This window comes from Oncorhynchus mykiss, chromosome 12, assembly GCF_013265735.2.
Source record: "Oncorhynchus mykiss isolate Arlee chromosome 12, USDA_OmykA_1.1, whole genome shotgun sequence".
Lineage (NCBI taxonomy): Eukaryota > Metazoa > Chordata > Actinopteri > Salmoniformes > Salmonidae > Oncorhynchus > Oncorhynchus mykiss.
Window position 1 is genome coordinate 10,281,762 of NC_048576.1, and position 18,880 is coordinate 10,300,641.

Here is an 18,880-nt window from a genome sequence, read left to right on the forward strand (position 1 = left end):
ATTAAGATCCAACATGGCTACAGTAATGATAATGATCATGGCTAAAGATTAAGAGCCAACATGGCTACAGTAATGATAAAGATTAAGATCCAACATGGCTACAGTAATGATAAAGATTAAGATCCAACATGGCTACAGTAATGATAATGATCATGGCTAAAGATTAAGAGCCAACATGGCTACAGTAATGATAAGGGCCATGGCTGATGAACTAGAGCCAACATGGCTACAGTAATGATAAGGGTCATGGCTGATGAACCAGAGCCAACATGGCTACAGTAATGATAAAGGTCATGGCTAAAGATTAAGATCCAACATGGCTACAGTAATGATAATGATCATGGCTAAAGATTAAGAGCCAACATGGCTACAGTAATGATAAAGATTAAGATCCAACATGGTTACAGTAATGATAAAGATTAAGATCCAACATGGCTACAGTAATGATCATGGCTAAAGATTAAGTTCCAACATGGCTACAGTTATGATAAAGGTCATGGCTGATGAACCAGAGCCAACATGGCTACAGTAATGATAAAGATTAAGATCCAACATGGCTACAGTAATGATAAAGATTAAGATCCAACATGGCTACAGTAATGATAAAGATTAAGATCCAACATGGCTACAGTAATGATAAAGATTAAGTTCCAACATGGCTACAGTAATGATAATGATCATGGCTAAAGATTAAGAGCCAACATGGCTACAGTAATGATAAGGGCCATGGCTGATGAACTAGAGCCAACATGGCTACAGTAATGATAAGGGTCATGGCTGATGAACCAGAGCCAACATGGCTACAGTAATGATAAGGGTCATGGCTGATGAACCAGAGCCAACATGGCTACAGTAATGATAAGGGTCATGGCTGATGAACCAGAGCCAACATGGCTACAGTAATGATAAAGATTAAGTTCCAACATGGCTACAGTTATGATAAAGGTCATGGCTGATGAACCAGAGCCAACGTGGCTACAGTAATGATAAGGGTCATGGCTGATGAACTAGAGCCAACATGGCTACAGTAATGATAAAGATTAAGTTCCAACATGGCTACAGTTATGATAAAGGTCATGGCTGATGAACCAGAGCCAACATGGCTACAGTAATGATAAGGGTCATGGCTGATGAACTAGAGCCAACATGGCTACAGTAATGATAAGGGTCATGGCTGATGAACCAGAGCCAACATGGCTACAGTAATGATAAGGGTCATGGCTGATGAACTAGAGCCAACATGGCTACAGTAATGATAAGGGCCATGGCTGATGAACCAGAGCCAACATGGCTACAGTAATGATAAGGGTCATGGCTGATGAACCAGAGCCAACATGGCTACAGTAATGATAAGGGTCATGGCTGATGAACCAGAGCCAACATGGCTACAGTAATGATAAGGGTCATGGCTGATGAACCAGAGCCAACATGGCTACAGTAATGATAAGGGCCATGGCTGATGAACTAGAGCCAACATGGCTACAGTAATGATAAGGGCCATGGCTGATGAACCAGAGCCAACATGGCTACAGTAATGATAAGGGTCATGTGCAAAGCATTAAAAGTACTGGACATAATCAAGGTCATGCTGTTATGATAATGCAGCTGTTAAAATTTCTGCTGAACTTCCTATTGCACCGAAACCCAAACCTGGCTGCTCCCATACATAAATACACAGTAAACTGGGGTAGTTTACCCCATGGGATATATTCCAAGTTGAGCAGCATTCACAAAATAGCCAAGCTAAAATTAGTGGACCACACGAACCCAGCTGGTAAGCGGAGGGAGGAGGAGAGATTTGTAAATGTCATTCATTTCACCAGGACAGAATCGTGTAAAAATAGTCATTCTCTCTTCCTGCCCTTTGTAACTTCCTTTCCCTCCTCTCTCACTCTCACCTAGTGGACAGAGGACTGCAATGACAGGAAAGATGGGAGTTGGTCATCCTCACGGGGGAGGGGCTCCACCAAACCGGTGAGTTCCTGGTAGTCTGGACTGTGTTTGGCATACAGGCTGGCTGAGGATGAGGTTGGGTCCCTGAGTAGTACACACAGTGGTGCTGAGGCCCAATGTCCAATACCCCACCCAAACCCTATCCCTCCCGCCCAATCCAACTCTGTCATTGACCAGGGTGGAAACGAGCTCTCAGTGACAGCCAAGGTTACTAACAGATGGCTCCAATTAAAAAATACATACAGCACAGACATAGCTTCTGTTTCATTGGGTATCCACTTGTCTGCTTATTTAGCAAATGCCCATAGGACACAACCATCAAAAGCAAAGCGTCATACTAAAAGTGAGCAGATGCATTTTGAATGTAACTTATGTCATTTACCATCATCAGAAATGACATATCTCAGTCCGAGGCTCTGCCGAAGTGAAGGATGGCTGAAGACAAGTGTTCATCATCTGCAAATTGTAGGCCTAACTATGGGGTGGGAACGTTTAAATGTTAATATTAGGTTATTTTAATGTTAAGAAAAAACCCTAACTGAAAAACAATGATTTTAGTATTTTCTTTCTCCACAAAATTTGAATCACAGTGCAGTTATCACAAAACATTGTCCGTGTTATAACCCAACCAGATGATGGGCTCTAAAGGGGAAGTTTAATATGATGTAAATGCAGAAAGTAAACCGCGCTGTGGGTCAATTTCCTCAACAACTAAGAGTGTTGAAGCGCGATTGCTCAACTTCTCCTCTATCTTGGTGCCCCTGGCAACCACACACAACGGTAGTATAGCAACCAATCAGTCTCCTCCGTTCCAAAAATATTTACGAGTTGATTCCTAGCGGAATTGAATCTTGACACTCAGAAATCTGAGTCGACGCCAGGGGTCGATATGCAAGTAGTTGAGAAATGTATTATTTTGACAGCAACTCCACACCTCTACGTCGTCATCATTAACAGTTGGCAGAGAAAGGCAAGCAACAGCTAAGTGCTGTAGGACAATACTTAGTGAAGTTAAATGGGGAAATGCAAACGTTGTGAGGTGGAATTGAGGTACAGTAATGGCAGTACGGGGGCGGTAATGGCAGTACGGGGGCGGTAATGGCAGTACGGGGGCGGTAATGGCAGTACGGGGGCGGTAATGGCAGTACGGGGGGGGCGGTAATGGCAGTACGGGGGGGGCGGTAATGGCAGTACGGGGGGGGGGGCGGTAATGGCAGTACGGGGGGGGGGGGCGGTAATGGCAGTACGGGGGGGGGGGGGGCGGTAATGGCAGTACGGGGGGGGCGGTAATGGCAGTACGGGGGGGGGGGGGCGGTAATGGCAGTACGGGGGGGGGCGGTAATGGCAGTACGGGGGGGGTAATGGCAGTACGGGGGGCGGTAATGGTGGGGCGGGGGGGGGTGTAATGGTAGTACGGGGGGCGGTAATGGTAGTATGGGGGGCGGTAATGGCAGTACGGGGGGCGGTAATGGTAGTAAGGGGGGCGGTAATGGTAGTAAGGGGGGCGGTAATGGTAGTAAGGGGGGCGGTAATGGTAGTATGGGGGGCGGTAATGGTAGTAAGGGGGGCGGTAATGGTGGGGCGGGGGGGCGGTAATGGTAGTGCGGGGGGCGGTAATGGTAGTGCGGGGGGCGGTAATGGTAGTGCGGGGGGCGGTAATGGCAGTACGGGGGGCGGTAATGGCAGTACGGGGGTCGGTAATGGTAGTAAGGGGGGCGGTAATGGTAGTGCGGGGTGCGGTAAATGGTAGTGCGGGGGGCGGTAATGGTAGTGCGGGGGGCGGTAATGGTAGTGCGGGGGGCGGTAATGGTGGGGCGGGGGGCGGTAATGGTAGTATGGGGGGCGGTAATGGTAGTATGGGGGGCGGTAATGGCAGTACGGGGGGCGGTAATGGTAGTAAGGGGGGCGGTAATGGTAGTAAGGGGGGCGGTAATGGTAGTAAGGGGGGCGGTAATGGTAGTATGGGGGGCGGTAATGGTAGTGCGGGGGGCGGTAATGGTGGGGCGGGGGGCGGTAATGGTGGGGCGGGTGCAATGCTTAACCATTTGAAAGGGACGCACTGTGGGACCCAAAACGTTGCTGGCAGCAGCGCTACTGCATTTTGAATTCAAGTTGAGTTTTATGCATTTTTCTCAGTTTTAACAGAAAACCGATAACATTTCCCTAGTTGTCACATCCCTAGGCCTGAGTTTGCACCAGGCAGGTTGCTGGGAAGCTGGTAATCTATCCAGTCTGGCTGGTCGTAAATTGACACCCCTCTCACTAAACTTCTGATATTTGCATGGGCTTTATGGTGCTAGTGATAGTCTTTGTATAGCTAGTAGCTAACCTGGGATGTCATGGTACTCGAGATTAGAGGTCAACCGATTTATGATTGATTATCTATTGACAATTAAAACCATAGTGAATGAAAAATGAACCCTTTTATTTTAACTTAATATAATACATAAATAAAATCTATTTAGTCTCAAATAATGAAACATGTTCAATTTGGTTTAAATAATGCTAAAACAAAGTGTTGGAGAAGAAAGTAAAAGTGCAGTATGTGCCATGTAAGAAAGCTAACGTTTAAGTTCCTTGCTCAGAACATGAGAACATATGAAAGTTGGTGGTTCAATATTCCCAGTTCTTCAATATGCCCAGTTAAGAACTTTTAGGGTGTAGTTATTATAGGAATTATGAATCGTCGACTATTTCTCTCTGATGTTCTTATAGGCACCTTTGTATTGCCAGCCTAATCTCGGGAGTTGATAGGCTTGAAGTCATAAACATTGCTGTGTATTAAAGCATTGCTAAGAGCTGTTTGCAAACGCAGTAAAGTGCTGTTTGAATGAATGCTTACGAGCCACTCAGTAAGACTGCTCTATCAAATATCAAATCATAGACTTAATTATAATAAACACACAGAAATATGAGCCTTTTGTCATGAATATGGTCAAATCCGGAAATGATAATTTCAAAAACAAAGCGTTTATTCTTTCAGTGAAATACGGAACCATTCCGTATTTTGTCAAACAGGTGGCAACTGTAAGTCTACACATTGCTGTTACATTGCACAACCTTCAATGTATGTAAAATTCTGTCATATTAATTACGGTCTTTGTTAGGAAGAAACACAGTTCTCAACGAGCCAGGCGGCCCAAACTGTTGCATATACCCTGACTCTGCTTGCACTGAACGCAAGAGAAGCGACACAATTTCCCTAGTTACTTCCTGCTAACATGCATTTATTTAAAATAAATATGTAGGTTTAAAAAAATATACTTCTGTGTATTGATTTTAAGAAAGGCATTGATGTTAATGGTTAGGTACATTCGTTCTACGAATGGGCTTTTTTCACAAATGCGCTTTTGTTAAATCATCACCCGTTTGGCGAAGTTGAATTAGGCTGTGATTCGATGATGATAAATTAACAGGGTGATTATTTGCAACGCAGGACAAGCTGGTTAACCTAGTAATATCATCAACCATGTGTAGTTTGATTGTTTTTTATAAGGCAAGTTTAATGCTAGCTAGCAATTTACCTTGGCTCATTGCAGCCACAAGGTCCTTTGGCGCTGCACTCGTGTAACAAGTGGTCAGTCTGCCACGCAGTTGCCTCATGGATTGCAATGTAATCGGCCATAATCGGCGTCCAAAAAGGCTGGTTAGCGATTATGAAAACTTGAAATCGGCCCTAATTAATCAGTCATGCCGATTTAACATACACTGCTCAAAAAAATAAAGGGAACACAATGTAACTCCAAGTCAATCACACTTCTGTTTAAATCAAACTGTCCACTTAGGAAGCAACACTGATTGACAATACATTTCACATGCTGTTGTGCAAATTGAATAGACAACAGGCAATTAGCAAGACACCCCCAATAAAGGAGTGGTTCTGTAGGTGGTGACCACAGACCACTTCTCATTTCCTATGCTTCCTGGCTGATGTTTTGGTCACTTTTGAATGCTGACGGTGCTTTCACTCGAGTGGTAGCATGAGACGGAGTCTACAACCCACACAAATTGCTCAGGTAGTGCAGCTCATCCAGGATGGCAACAACCCAGCAGCAGGACCGCTACCTCCGCCTTTGTGCAAGAAGGAGCAGGAGGAGCACTGCCAGAGCCCTGCAAAATGACCTCCAGCAGGCCACAAATGTGCATGTGTCTGCTCAAACGGTCAGAAACAGACTCCATGAGGGTGGTAGGAGGGACCGACGTCCACAGGTGAGGGTTGTGCTTACAGCCCAACACCGTGCAGGACGTTTGGCATTTGCCAGAGAACACCCGGATTGGCAAATTCGACACTGGCGCCCTGTGCTCTTCACAGATGAAAGCAGGTTCACACTGAGCACATGTGACAGACGTGACAGAGTCTGGAGACGCTGTGGAGAACGTTCTGCTGCCTGCAACATCCTCCAGCATGACCGGTTTGGCGGTGGGTCAGTCATGGTGTGGGGTGGCATTTCTTTGGGGGGCCGCACAGCCCTCCATGTGCTCGCCAGAGGTAGCCTGACTGCCATTAGGTACCGAGACGAGATCCTCAGACCCCTTGTGAGACCATATGCTGGTGCGGTTGGCCCTGGGTTCCTCCTAATGCAAGACAATGCTAGACCTCATGTGGCTGGAGTGTGTCAGCAGTTCCTGTAAGAGGAAGGCATTGATGCTATGGACTGGCCCGTTCCACAGACCTGAATCCAATTGAGCACATCTGGGACATCATGTCTCGCTCCATCCACCAACGCCACGTTGCACCACAGACTGTCCAGGAGTTGGCGGATGCTTTAGTCCAGGTCTGGAAGGAGATCCCTCAGGAGACCATCCGCCACCTCATCAGGAGCATGCCCAGGCGTTGTAGGGAGGTCATACAGGCACGTGGAGGCATGTGTTATTTTAGTGTTCCCTTTATTTTTTGAGCAGTGTATAACTGTTCAGTAGGGTACACCACCTTAGCAAAACATTTTGTAACAGAAAACAAAGATTCTTATTGGACAAGTGTCTTGTGATATCACAAGGTGCTAGTCCAGAGTGTGTGCTTTCCCCCATGTGCCGCCTCCAGCTTTGTGTCTGCGCCTGTTGGCACGATGACCTGGCAGAGTGGGTTTGACCGTGAATGCTGGCACAGGGTGGAGGGAGACACACACCCGTCTCACTGGCTCCCGCTGTCATTGCCTGTCTCAACCAATGACTTGTGGTTGTGTTCCAATCTTATTGTGGTTGTGTAAGACAAGGCCCACTGCTTGCCCAGGTTAAGCTGCCAGATCAGGTTTCATGTGCTGATTCCTGTGCACCTTCCCACTTACACCAGAGATCTGTATATAATGACGAGATGCTCATGTCTCCACTCTAACAATGGGAGTCGTTGCCCCAAAGGCGGGAAGGCAGGTGACAAGTTTAGGTCCAAAATAAGCCCGAAGAAACACATTCGGCTTATTATGGACAGATTTTGTCACGAGTGAAACCTCTTGTTTCACCTCTTCCTCTCTGTTTACACACATACACACCAAGCCCCTCCCCCTGCCACTTTCAACAACAAAGATGAGAGATCACTTCCTCCTCTGACAAGTGGCTTCAACTCGAATTACCTTTCAGGTTTGGTCCATCAGAATGGGTCTACATTAGAAGACTTTCCATAGGTGACTGAGGTGTAATGAAAGAGATTTCATCCTGGGTCAGTATGAATAGTTTGTTCTATAGGTGATGAAGGCAGAGAGAAGAGGTTAGATGATACCGTCACACAGAGATGAAGTGACTATGTGTTACAGGAGAACGCAAAGCACCACAAGGCTGCTCCAGGACATGAGTCAGTCTGCCCTTCTGGTCCTCTTGCCCTTCTGGTCCTCTTGCCCTTCTGGTCCTCTGGCCCTTCTGGCCCTCTGGTTCTCTGGTCTTCTGGCCCTTCTGGTCCTCTGGTCCTCTGGTCCTTCTGGTCCTTCTGGTCCTTCTGGTCCTTCGGTCCTCTGGTTCTCTGGCTCTCTGGTCCTCTGGTCCTCTGGCCCTCTGGTCCTCTGGCCCTCTGGTCCTCTGGCCCTCTGGGTACACACTTCACCCTCTGCTGCCTGCTTTTGTGCTTCACTTTCATTTCAACGAAGCAGTTAGAGTCCTTTCTAAGCCCTTGTTTGCACACAGAGTGCTTGAGGCTGTCTTGTGGACGACTGGGTTGTTCCTAGTCTGGTAAAGACATGTCTGTTAGAGGGATATAGGTTAGTGTGTGGTGTTGTGCATCTGTGCCTGTGTCTCTTTCTGAGGGAACGATTAAGGGTAGCATTGTAACTGAATGCTTTTACTTTTGTCTGGGATCACAGAGGATCTAGCTCTGTTTAATCTCAATGTGTTATGTCTCATGTTGCTCCTATATTTCTCCAAGCAACCGAGAGCTATTCATGTGCTGATCCGGCACTATAAGGATGTATTGATTTGAGCCTAAACTGAGGACCAAATGGCACCCAACTCCCTCCCTATAAATGTAATAAAAATAAATAAAATATTTAACCTTTATTTAACTAGGCAAGTCATCTAAGAACAAATTCTTATTTACATAGGCTGCCTGCACCGGCCAAACCCAGACGAAGCTGGGACAATTGTGCGCCTCGCTATGGGACTCCTAATCACGGCCAATTGTGATAGAGCCTGGATAAATTGCGCTACTTTTGACCAGGGCCCATAGGGGGACACAGCCCTAGTCTTTTTTCTCTCTCAGCTGTTACTGTGGACGCACAAGAAAGGAAGATATGTTATTATTCCTATCATTGCCTGAAAGATATTTCCCTTCCCACCAGGGGTTGGAATCAAAATTATTTATCAATCGTTTCGTTCTGAACAGAACCATTTGTTTGTGTGTTTCTGTTCCACTGTTTCCGACCAGCAAAATAAAATTCTGAACCGGTTCGAACTAGAGGTCGACCGATTAATTAGGGCCGATTTCAAGTTTTCATGACAATCGGAAATCGGTATTTTCGGACACCGATTTGGACAATTTTATTTATTTAAAAAATGTTAATCTTATTTAACTAGGAAAGTCAGTTAAGAACACATTCTTATTTTCAATGACGGCCTGGGAACGTTGGGTAAACTGCCTTGTTCAGGGGCAGAACGACAGATTTTTTTTAGCTCGGGGGATCCAATCATGCAACCTTAGTTAACTAGTCCAACGCTTTAACCACCTGATTACATTGCACTCCACGAGGAGACTGACTGCCTGTTACGTGAATGCAGTAAGCCAAGGTAAGTTGCTAGCTAGCATTAAATGTATGTTATAAAAAACAATCATAATCACTAGTTATAACTAACTACACATGGTTGATGATATTACTAGTTTATCTAGCGTGTCCTGCGTTGCATATAATCGATGCGGTGCGTATTCGTGTTAAAGGACTGTCGTTGCTCCAATGTGTCTAGTTGTGGTGGTTGTATTATTCTAGTTGTGGTGGTTGTATTATTCTAGTTGTGGTGGTTGTATTATTCTAGTTGTGGTGGTTGTATTATTCTAGTTGTGGTGGTTGTATTATTCTAGTTGTGGTGGTTGTATTATTCTAGTTGTGGTGGTTGTATTATTCTAGTTGTGGTGGTTGTATTATTCTAGTTGTGGTGGTTGTATTATTCTAGTTGTGGTGGTTGTATTATTCTAGTTGTGGTGGTTGTATTATTCTAGTTGTGGTGGTTGTATTATTCTAGTTGTGGTGGTTGTATTATTCTAGTTGTGGTGTTTGTATTCTAGTTGTGGTGGTTGTATTATTCTAGTTGTGGTGGTTGTATTATTCTAGTTGTGGTGGTTGTATTATTCTAGTTGTGGTGGTTGTATTATTCTAGTTGTGGTGGTTGTATTATTCTAGTTGTGGTGGTTGTATTATTCTAGTTGTGGTGGTTGTATTATTCTAGTTGTGGTGGTTGTATTATTCTAGTTGTGGTGGTTGTATTATTCTAGGTGGTTGTATTATTCTAGTTGTGGTGGTTGTATTATTCTAGTTGTGGTGGTTGTATTATTCTAGTTGTGGTGGTTGTATTATTGTGGTGGTTGTATTATTTAGGTGTTTGTATTATTCTAGTTGTGGTGGTTGTATTATTCTAGTTGTGGTGGTTGTATTATTCTAGTTGTGGTGGTTGTATTATTCTAGTTGTGGTGGTTGTATTATTCTAGTTGTGGTGGTTGTATTATTCTAGTTGTGGTGGTTGTATTATTCTAGTTGTGGTGGTTGTATTATTCTAGTTGTGGTGGTTGTATTATTCTAGTTGTGGTGGTTGTATTATTCTAGTTGTGGTGGTTGTATTATTCTAGTTGTGGTGGTTGTATTATTCTAGTTGTGGTGGTTGTATTATTCTAGTTGGTTGTATTATTCTAGTTGGTTGTATTATTCTAGTTGTTTGTATTATTCTAGTTGTTTGTATTATTCTAGTTGGTTGTATTATTCTAGTTGTGGTGGTTGTATTATTCTAGTTGTGGTGGTTGTATTATTCTAGTTGTGGTGGTTGTATTATTCTAGTTGTGGTGGTTGTATTATTCTAGTTGTGGTGGTTGTATTATTCTAGTTGTGGTGGTTGTATTATTCTAGTTGTGGTGGTTGTATTATTCTAGTTGTGGTGGTTGTATTATTCTAGTTGTGGTGGTTGTATTATTCTAGTTGTGGTGGTTGTATTATTCTAGTTGTGGTGTTTGTATTATTCTAGTTGTGGTGTTTGTATTATTCTAGTTGTGGTGTTTGTATTATTCTAGTTGTGGTGTTTGTATTATTCTAGTTGTTTGTATTCTAGTTGTTTGTATTATTCTAGTTGTTTGTATTATTCTAGTTGTGGTGGTTGTATTATCCTAGTTGTGGTGGTTGTATTATTCTAGTTGTGGTGGTTGTATTATTCTAGTTGTGGTGGTTGTATTATTCTAGTTGTGGTGGTTGTATTATTCTAGTTGTGGTGGTTGTATTATTCTAGTTGTGGTGGTTGTATTATTCTAGTTGTGGTGGTTGTATTATTCTAGTTGTGGTGGTTGTATTATTCTAGTTGTGGTGGTTGTATTATTCTAGTTGTGGTGGTTGTATTATTCTAGTTGTGGTGGTTGTATTATTCTAGTTGTGGTGGTTGTATTATTCTAGTTGTGGTGGTTGTATTATTCTAGTTGTTTGTATTATTCTAGTTGTGGTGGTTGTATTATTCTAGTTGTGGTGGTTGTATTATTCTAGTTGTTTGTATTATTTAGGTGTTTGTATTATTCTAGTTGTGGTGGTTGTATTATTCTAGTTGTGGTGGTTGTATTATTCTAGTTGTGGTGGTTGTATTATTCTAGTTGTGGTGGTTGTATTATTCTAGTTGTGGTGGTTGTATTATTCTAGTTGTGGTGGTTGTATTATTCTAGTTGTGGTGGTTGTATTATTCTAGTTGTGGTGGTTGTATTATTCTAGTTGTTTGTATTATTCTAGTTGTTTGTATTATTCTAGTTGTTTGTATTATTCTAGTTGTGGTGGTTGTATTATCGTAGTTGTGGTGGTTGTATTATTCTAGTTGTGGTGGTTGTATTATTCTAGTTGTGGTGGTTGTATTATTCTAGTTGTGGTGGTTGTATTATTCTAGTTGTGGTGTTTGTATTATTCTAGTTGTGGTGTTTGTATTATTCTAGTTGTGGTGTTTGTATTATTCTAGTTGTGGTGTTTGTATTATTCTAGTTGTGGTGTTTGTATTATTCTAGTTGTGGTGTTTGTATTATTCTAGTTGTGGTGGTTGTATTATTCTAGTTGTTTGTATTATTCTAGTTGTTTGTATTATTCTAGTTGTGGTGGTTGTATTATCCTAGTTGTGGTGGTTGTATTATCCTAGTTGTGGTGGTTGTATTATTCTAGTTGTGGTGGTTGTATTATTCTAGTTGTGGTGGTTGTATTATTCTAGTTGTGGTGGTTGTATTATTCTAGTTGTGGTGGTTGTATTATTCTAGTTGTGGTGGTTGTATTATTCTAGTTGTGGTGGTTGTATTATTCTAGTTGTGGTGGTTGTATTATTCTAGTTGTGGTGGTTGTATTATTCTGGTTGTGGTGGTTGTATTATTCTAGTTGTGGTGGTTGTATTATTCTAGTTGTGGTGTTTGTATTATTCTAGTTGTGGTGGTTGTATTATTCTAGTTGTGGTGGTTGTATTATTCTAGTTGTGGTGGTTGTATTATTCTAGTTGTGGTGGTTGTATTATTCTAGTTGTGGTGGTTGTATTATTCTAGTTGTGGTGGTTGTATTATTCTAGTTGTGGTGGTTGTATTATTCTAGTTGTGGTGGTTGTATTATTCTAGTTGTGGTGGTTGTATTATTCTAGTTGTTTGTATTATTCTAGTTGTGGTGGTTGTATTATTCTAGTTGTGGTGGTTGTATTATTTAGGTGTTTGTATTATTCTAGTTGTGGTGGTTGTATTATTCTAGTTGTGGTGGTTGTATTATTCTAGTTGTGGTGGTTGTATTATTCTAGTTGTGGTGGTTGTATTATTCTAGTTGTGGTGGTTGTATTATTCTAGTTGTGGTGGTTGTATTATTCTAGTTGTGGTGGTTGTATTATTCTAGTTGTGGTGGTTGTATTATTCTAGTTGTGGTGGTTGTATTATTCAAGTTGTGGTGGTTGTATTATTCTAGTTGTGGTGTTTGTATTATTCTAGTTGTGGTGTTTGTATTATTCTAGTTGTGGTGGTTGTATTATTCTAGTTGTGGTGGTTGTATTATTCTAGTTGTGGTGGTTGTATTATTCTAGTTGTGGTGGTTGTATTATTCTAGTTGTGGTGGTTGTATTATTCTAGTTGTGGTGGTTGTATTATTCTAGTTGTGGTGGTTGTATTATTCTAGTTGTGGTGGTTGTATTATTCTAGTTGTGGTGGTTGTATTATTCTAGTTGTGGTGTTTGTATTATTCTTGTTGTGGTGGTTGTATTATTCTAGTTGTGGTGGTTGTATTATTCTAGTTGTGGTGTTTGTATTATTCTAGTTGTGGTGTTTGTATTATTCTAGTTGTGGTGGTTGTATTATTCTAGTTGTTTGTATTATTCTAGTTGTTTGTATTATTCTAGTTGTGGTGGTTGTATTATCCTAGTTGTGGTGGTTGTATTATCCTAGTTGTGGTGGTTGTATTATTCTAGTTGTGGTGGTTGTATTATTCTAGTTGTGGTGGTTGTATTATTCTAGTTGTGGTGGTTGTATTATTCTAGTTGTGGTGGTTGTATTATTCTAGTTGTGGTGGTTGTATTATTCTAGTTGTGGTGGTTGTATTATTCTAGTTGTGGTGGTTGTATTATTCTGGTTGTGGTGGTTGTATTATTCTAGTTGTGGTGGTTGTATTATTCTAGTTGTGGTGTTTGTATTATTCTAGTTGTGGTGGTTGTATTATTCTAGTTGTGGTGGTTGTATTATTCTAGTTGTGGTGGTTGTATTATTCTAGTTGTGGTGGTTGTATTATTCTAGTTGTGGTGGTTGTATTATTCTAGTTGTGGTGGTTGTATTATTCTAGTTGTGGTGGTTGTATTATTCTAGTTGTGGTGGTTGTATTATTCTAGTTGTGGTGGTTGTATTATTCTAGTTGTTTGTATTATTCTAGTTGTGGTGGTTGTATTATTCTAGTTGTGGTGGTTGTATTATTTAGGTGTTTGTATTATTCTAGTTGTGGTGGTTGTATTATTCTAGTTGTGGTGGTTGTATTATTCTAGTTGTGGTGGTTGTATTATTCTAGTTGTGGTGTTTGTATTATTCTAGTTGTGGTGGTTGTATTATTCTAGTTGTGGTGGTTGTATTATTCAAGTTGTGGTGGTTGTATTATTCTAGTTGTGGTGTTTGTATTATTCTAGTTGTGGTGTTTGTATTATTCTAGTTGTGGTGGTTGTATTATTCTAGTTGTGGTGGTTGTATTATTCTAGTTGTGGTGGTTGTATTATTCTAGTTGTGGTGGTTGTATTATTCTAGTTGTGGTGGTTGTATTATTCTAGTTGTGGTGGTTGTATTATTCTAGTTGTGGTGGTTGTATTATTCTAGTTGTGGTGGTTGTATTATTCTAGTTGTGGTGGTTGTATTATTCTAGTTGTGGTGGTTGTATTATTCTAGTTGGTTGTATTATTCTAGTTGTTTGTATTATTCTAGTTGTTTGTATTATTCTAGTTGTTTGTATTATTCTAGTTGTGGTGGTTGTATTATCGTAGTTGTGGTGGTTGTATTATCGTAGTTGTGGTGGTTGTATTATTCTAGTTGTGGTGGTTGTATTATTCTAGTTGTGGTGGTTTTATTATTCTAGTTGTGGTGGTTGTATTATTCTAGTTGTGGTGGTTGTATTATCGTAGTTGTGGTGGTTGTATTATCGTAGTTGTTGTGGTTGTATTATTCTAGTTGTGGTGGTTGTATTATTCTAGTTGTGGTGGTTTTATTATTCTAGTTGTGGTGGTTGTATTATTCTAGTTGTGGTGGTTGTATTATTCTAGTTGTGGTGGTTGTATTATTCTAGTTGTGGTGGTTGTATTATTCTAGTTGTGGTGGTTGTATTATTCTAGTTGTGGTGGTTGTATTATTCTAGTTGTGGTGGTTGTATTATTCTAGTTGTGGTGGTTGTATTATTCTAGTTGTGGTGGTTGTATTATTCTAGTTGTGGTGGTTGTATTATTCTAGTTGTGGTGGTTGTATTATTCTAGTTGTGGTGGTTGTATTATTCTAGTTGTGGTGGTTGTATTATTCTAGTTGTGGTGGTTGTATTATTCTAATTGTGGTGGTTGTATTATTCTAGTTGTGGTGTTTGTATTATTCTAGTTGTGGTGGTTGTATTATTCTAGTTGTGGTGGTTGTATTATTCTAGTTGTGGTGTTTGTATTATTCTAGTTGTGGTGGTTGTATTATTCTAGTTGTGGTGTTTGTATTATTCTAGTTGTGGTGGTTGTATTATTCTAGTTGTGGTGGTTGTATTATTCTAGTTGTGGTGGTTGTATTATTCTAGTTGTGGTGGTTGTATTATTCTAGTTGTGGTGGTTGTATTATTCTAGTTGTGGTGGTTGTATTATTCTAGTTGTGGTGGTTGTATTATTCTAGTTGTGGTGGTTGTATTATTCTAGTTGTGGTGGTTGTATTATTCTAGTTGTGGTGGTTGTATTATTCTAGTTGGTTGTATTATTCTAGTTGGTTGTATTATTCTAGTTGTTTGTATTATTCTAGTTGTTTGTATTATTCTAGTTGTGGTGGTTGTATTATCCTAGTTGTGGTGGTTGTATTATCCTAGTTGTGGTGGTTGTATTATTCTAGTTGTGGTGGTTGTATTATTCTAGTTGTGGTGGTTGTATTATTCTAGTTGTGGTGGTTGTATTATTCTAGTTGTGGTGGTTGTATTATTCTAGTTGTGGTGGTTGTATTATTCTAGTTGTGGTGGTTGTATTATTCTAGTTGTGGTGGTTGTATTATTCTAGTTGTGGTGGTTGTATTATTCTAGTTGTGGTGGTTGTATTATTCTAGTTGTGGTGGTTGTATTATTCTAGTTGTGGTGTTTGTATTCTAGTTGTGGTGGTTGTATTATTCTAGTTGTGGTGGTTGTATTATTCTAGTTGTGGTGGTTGTATTATTCTAGTTGTGGTGGTTGTATTATTCTAGTTGTGGTGGTTGTATTATTCTAGTTGTGGTGGTTGTATTATTCTAGTTGTGGTGGTTGTATTATTCTAGTTGTGGTGGTTGTATTATTCTAGTTGTGGTGGTTGTATTATTCTAGTTGTGGTGGTTGTATTATTCTAGTTGTGGTGGTTGTATTATTCTAGTTGTGGTGGTTGTATTATTCTAGTTGGTTGTATTATTCTAGTTGTTTGTATTATTCTAGTTGTGGTGGTTGTATTATCCTAGTTGTGGTGGTTGTATTATCCTAGTTGTGGTGGTTGTATTATTCTAGTTGTGGTGGTTGTATTATTCTAGTTGTGGTGGTTGTATTATTCTAGTTGTGGTGGTTGTATTATTCTAGTTGTGGTGGTTGTATTATTCTAGTTGTGGTGGTTGTATTATTCTAGTTGTGGTGGTTGTATTATTCTAGTTGTGGTGGTTGTATTATTCTAGTTGTGGTGGTTGTATTATTCTAGTTGTGGTGGTTGTATTATTCTAGTTGTGGTGGTTGTATTATTCTAGTTGTGGTGGTTGTATTATTCTAGTTGTGGTGGTTGTATTATTCTAGTTGTGGTGGTTGTATTATTCTAGTTGTGGTGGTTGTATTATTCTAGTTGTGGTGGTTGTATTATTCTAGTTGTGGTGGTTGTATTATTCTAGTTGTGGTGGTTGTATTATTCTAGTTGTGGTGGTTGTATTATTCTAGTTGTGGTGGTTGTATTATTCTAGTTGTGGTGGTTGTATTATTCTAGTTGGTTGTATTATTCTAGTTGGTTGTATTATTCTAGTTGTGGTGGTTGTATTATTCTAGTTGTGGTGGTTGTATTATTCTAGTTGTGGTGGTTGTATTATTCTAGTTGTGGTGGTTGTATTATTCTAGTTGTGGTGGTTGTATTATTTTAGTTGTGGTGGTTGTATTGTGGTGGTTGTATTATTCTAGCTGTGGTGGTTGTATTATTCTAGTTGTGGTGGTTGTATTATTCTAGTTGTGGTGGTTGTATTATTCTAGTTGTTTGTATTATTCTATTTGTTTGTATTATTCTAGTTGTGGTGGTTGTATTATTCTAGTTGTGGTGGTTGTATTATTCTAGTTGTGGTGTTTGTATTATTCTAGTTGTGGTGTTTGTATTATTCTAGTTGTGGTGGTTGTATTATTCTAGTTGTTTGTATTATTCTAGTTGTTTGTATTATTCTAGTTGTTTGTATTATTCTAGTTGTTTGTATTATTCTAGTTGTGGTGGTTGTATTATTCTAGTTGTGGTGGTTGTATTATTCTAGTTGTGGTGTTTGTATTATTCTTGTTGTGGTGGTTGTATTATTCTAGTTGTGGTGGTTGTATTATTCTAGTTGTGGTGTTTGTATTATTCTAGTTGTGGTGGTTGTATTATTCTAGTTGTGGTGGTTGTATTATTCTAGTTGTGGTGGTTGTATTATTCTAGTTGTGGTGGTTGTATTATTCTAGTTGTGGTGGTTGTATTATTCTAGTTGTGGTGGTTGTATTTAGGTGTTTGTATTATTCTAGTTGTGGTGGTTGTATTATTCTAGTTGTGGTGGTTGTATTATTCTAGTTGTGGTGGTTGTATTATTCTAGTTGTGGTGGTTGTATTATTCTAGTTGTGGTGTTTGTATTATTCTAGTTGTGGTGTTTGTATTATTCTAGTTGTGGTGGTTGTATTATTCTAGTTGTGGTGGTTGTATTATTCTAGTTGTGGTGGTTGTATTATTCTAGTTGTGGTGGTTGTATTATTCTAGTTGTGGTGGTTGTATTATTCTAGTTGTGGTGGTTGTATTATTCTAGTTGTGGTGGTTGTATTATTCTAGTTGTTTGTATTATTCTAGTTGTTTGTATTATTCTAGTTGTTTGTATTATTCTAGTTGTGGTGGTTGTATTATTTAGGTGTTTGTATTATTCTAGTTGTGGTGGTTGTATTATTCTAGTTGTGGTGGTTGTATTATTCTAGTTGTGGTGGTTGTATTATTCTAGTTGTGGTGGTTGTATTATTCTAGTTGTGGTGGTTGTATTATTCTAGTTGTGGTGGTTGTATTATTCTAGTTGTGGTGGTTGTATTATTTTAGTTGTGGTGGTTGTATTATTTTAGTTGTGGTGGTTGTATTATTCTAGTTGTGGTGGTTGTATTATTCTAGTTGTGGTGGTTGTATTATTCTAGTTGTGGTGGTTGTATTATTCTAGTTGTGGTGGTTGTATTATTCTAGTTGTGGTGGTTGTATTATTCTAGTTGTGGTGTTTGTATTATTCTAGTTGTGGTGGTTGTATTATTCTAGTTGTGGTGGTTGTATTATTCTAGTTGTGGTGGTTGTATTATTCTAGTTGTGGTGGTTGTATTATTCTAGTTGTGGTGGTTGTATTATTCTAGTTGTGGTGGTTGTATTATTCTAGTTGTGGTGGTTGTATTATTCTAGTTGTTTGTATTATTCTAGTTTGTATTATTCTAGTTGTTTGTATTATTCTAGTTGTGGTGGTTGTATTATTCTAGTTGTGGTGGTTGTATTATTTAGGTGTTTGTATTATTCTAGTTGTGGTGGTTGTATTATTCTAGTTGTGGTGGTTGTATTATTCTAGTTGTGGTGGTTGTATTATTCTAGTTGTGGTGGTTGTATTATTCTAGTTGTGGTGGTTGTATTATTTTAGTTGTGGTGGTTGTATTATTTTAGTTGTGGTGGTTGTATTATTCTAGTTGTGGTGGTTGTATTATTCTAGTTGTGGTGGTTGTATTATTCTAGTTGTGGTGGTTGTATTATTCTAGTTGTGGTGTTTGTATTATTCTAGTTGTGGTGTTTGTATTATTCTAGTTGTGGTGTTTGTATTATTCTAGTTGTGGTGGTTGTATTATTCTAGTTGTGGTGGTTGTATTATTCTAGTTGTGGTGGTTGTATTATTCTAGTTGTGGTGGTTGTATTATTCTAGGTGGTTGTATTATTCTAGTTGGTTGTATTATTCTAGTTGTTTGTATTATTCTAGTTGTGGTGGTTGTATTATTCTAGTTGTGGTGGTTGTATTATTTAGGTGTTTGTATTATTCTAGTTGTGGTGGTTGTATTATTCTAGTTGTGGTGGTTGTATTATTCTAGTTGTGGTGGTTGTATTATTCTAGTTGTGGTGGTTGTATTATTCTAGTTGTGGTGGTTGTATTATTCTAGTTGTGGTGGTTGTATTATTTTAGTTGTGGTGGTTGTATTATTTTAGTTGTGGTGGTTGTATTATTCTAGTTGTGGTGGTTGTATTATTCTAGTTGTGGTGGTTGTATTATTCTAGTTGTGGTGGTTGTATTATTCTAGTTGTGGTGGTTGTATTATTCTAGTCGTGGTGTTTGTATTATTCTAGTTGTGGTGGTTGTATTATTCTAGTTGTTTGTATTATTCT

General features: G+C 39.6%; 1 protein-coding gene across 1 annotated transcript in view; it reads left to right on the top strand.

Moving 5' to 3' along the window:
* Nucleotides 1-18,880, top strand: part of ctif (CBP80/20-dependent translation initiation factor) — a 192,740-nt gene that overhangs the window by 44,235 nt on the left and 129,625 nt on the right. The window contains exon 4 of the mRNA XM_036937075.1: nt 1,903-1,974. Within this exon, the coding sequence (XP_036792970.1) occupies nt 1,903-1,974 (72 nt within the window). The remainder of the gene's footprint in view (nt 1-1,902; nt 1,975-18,880) is intronic.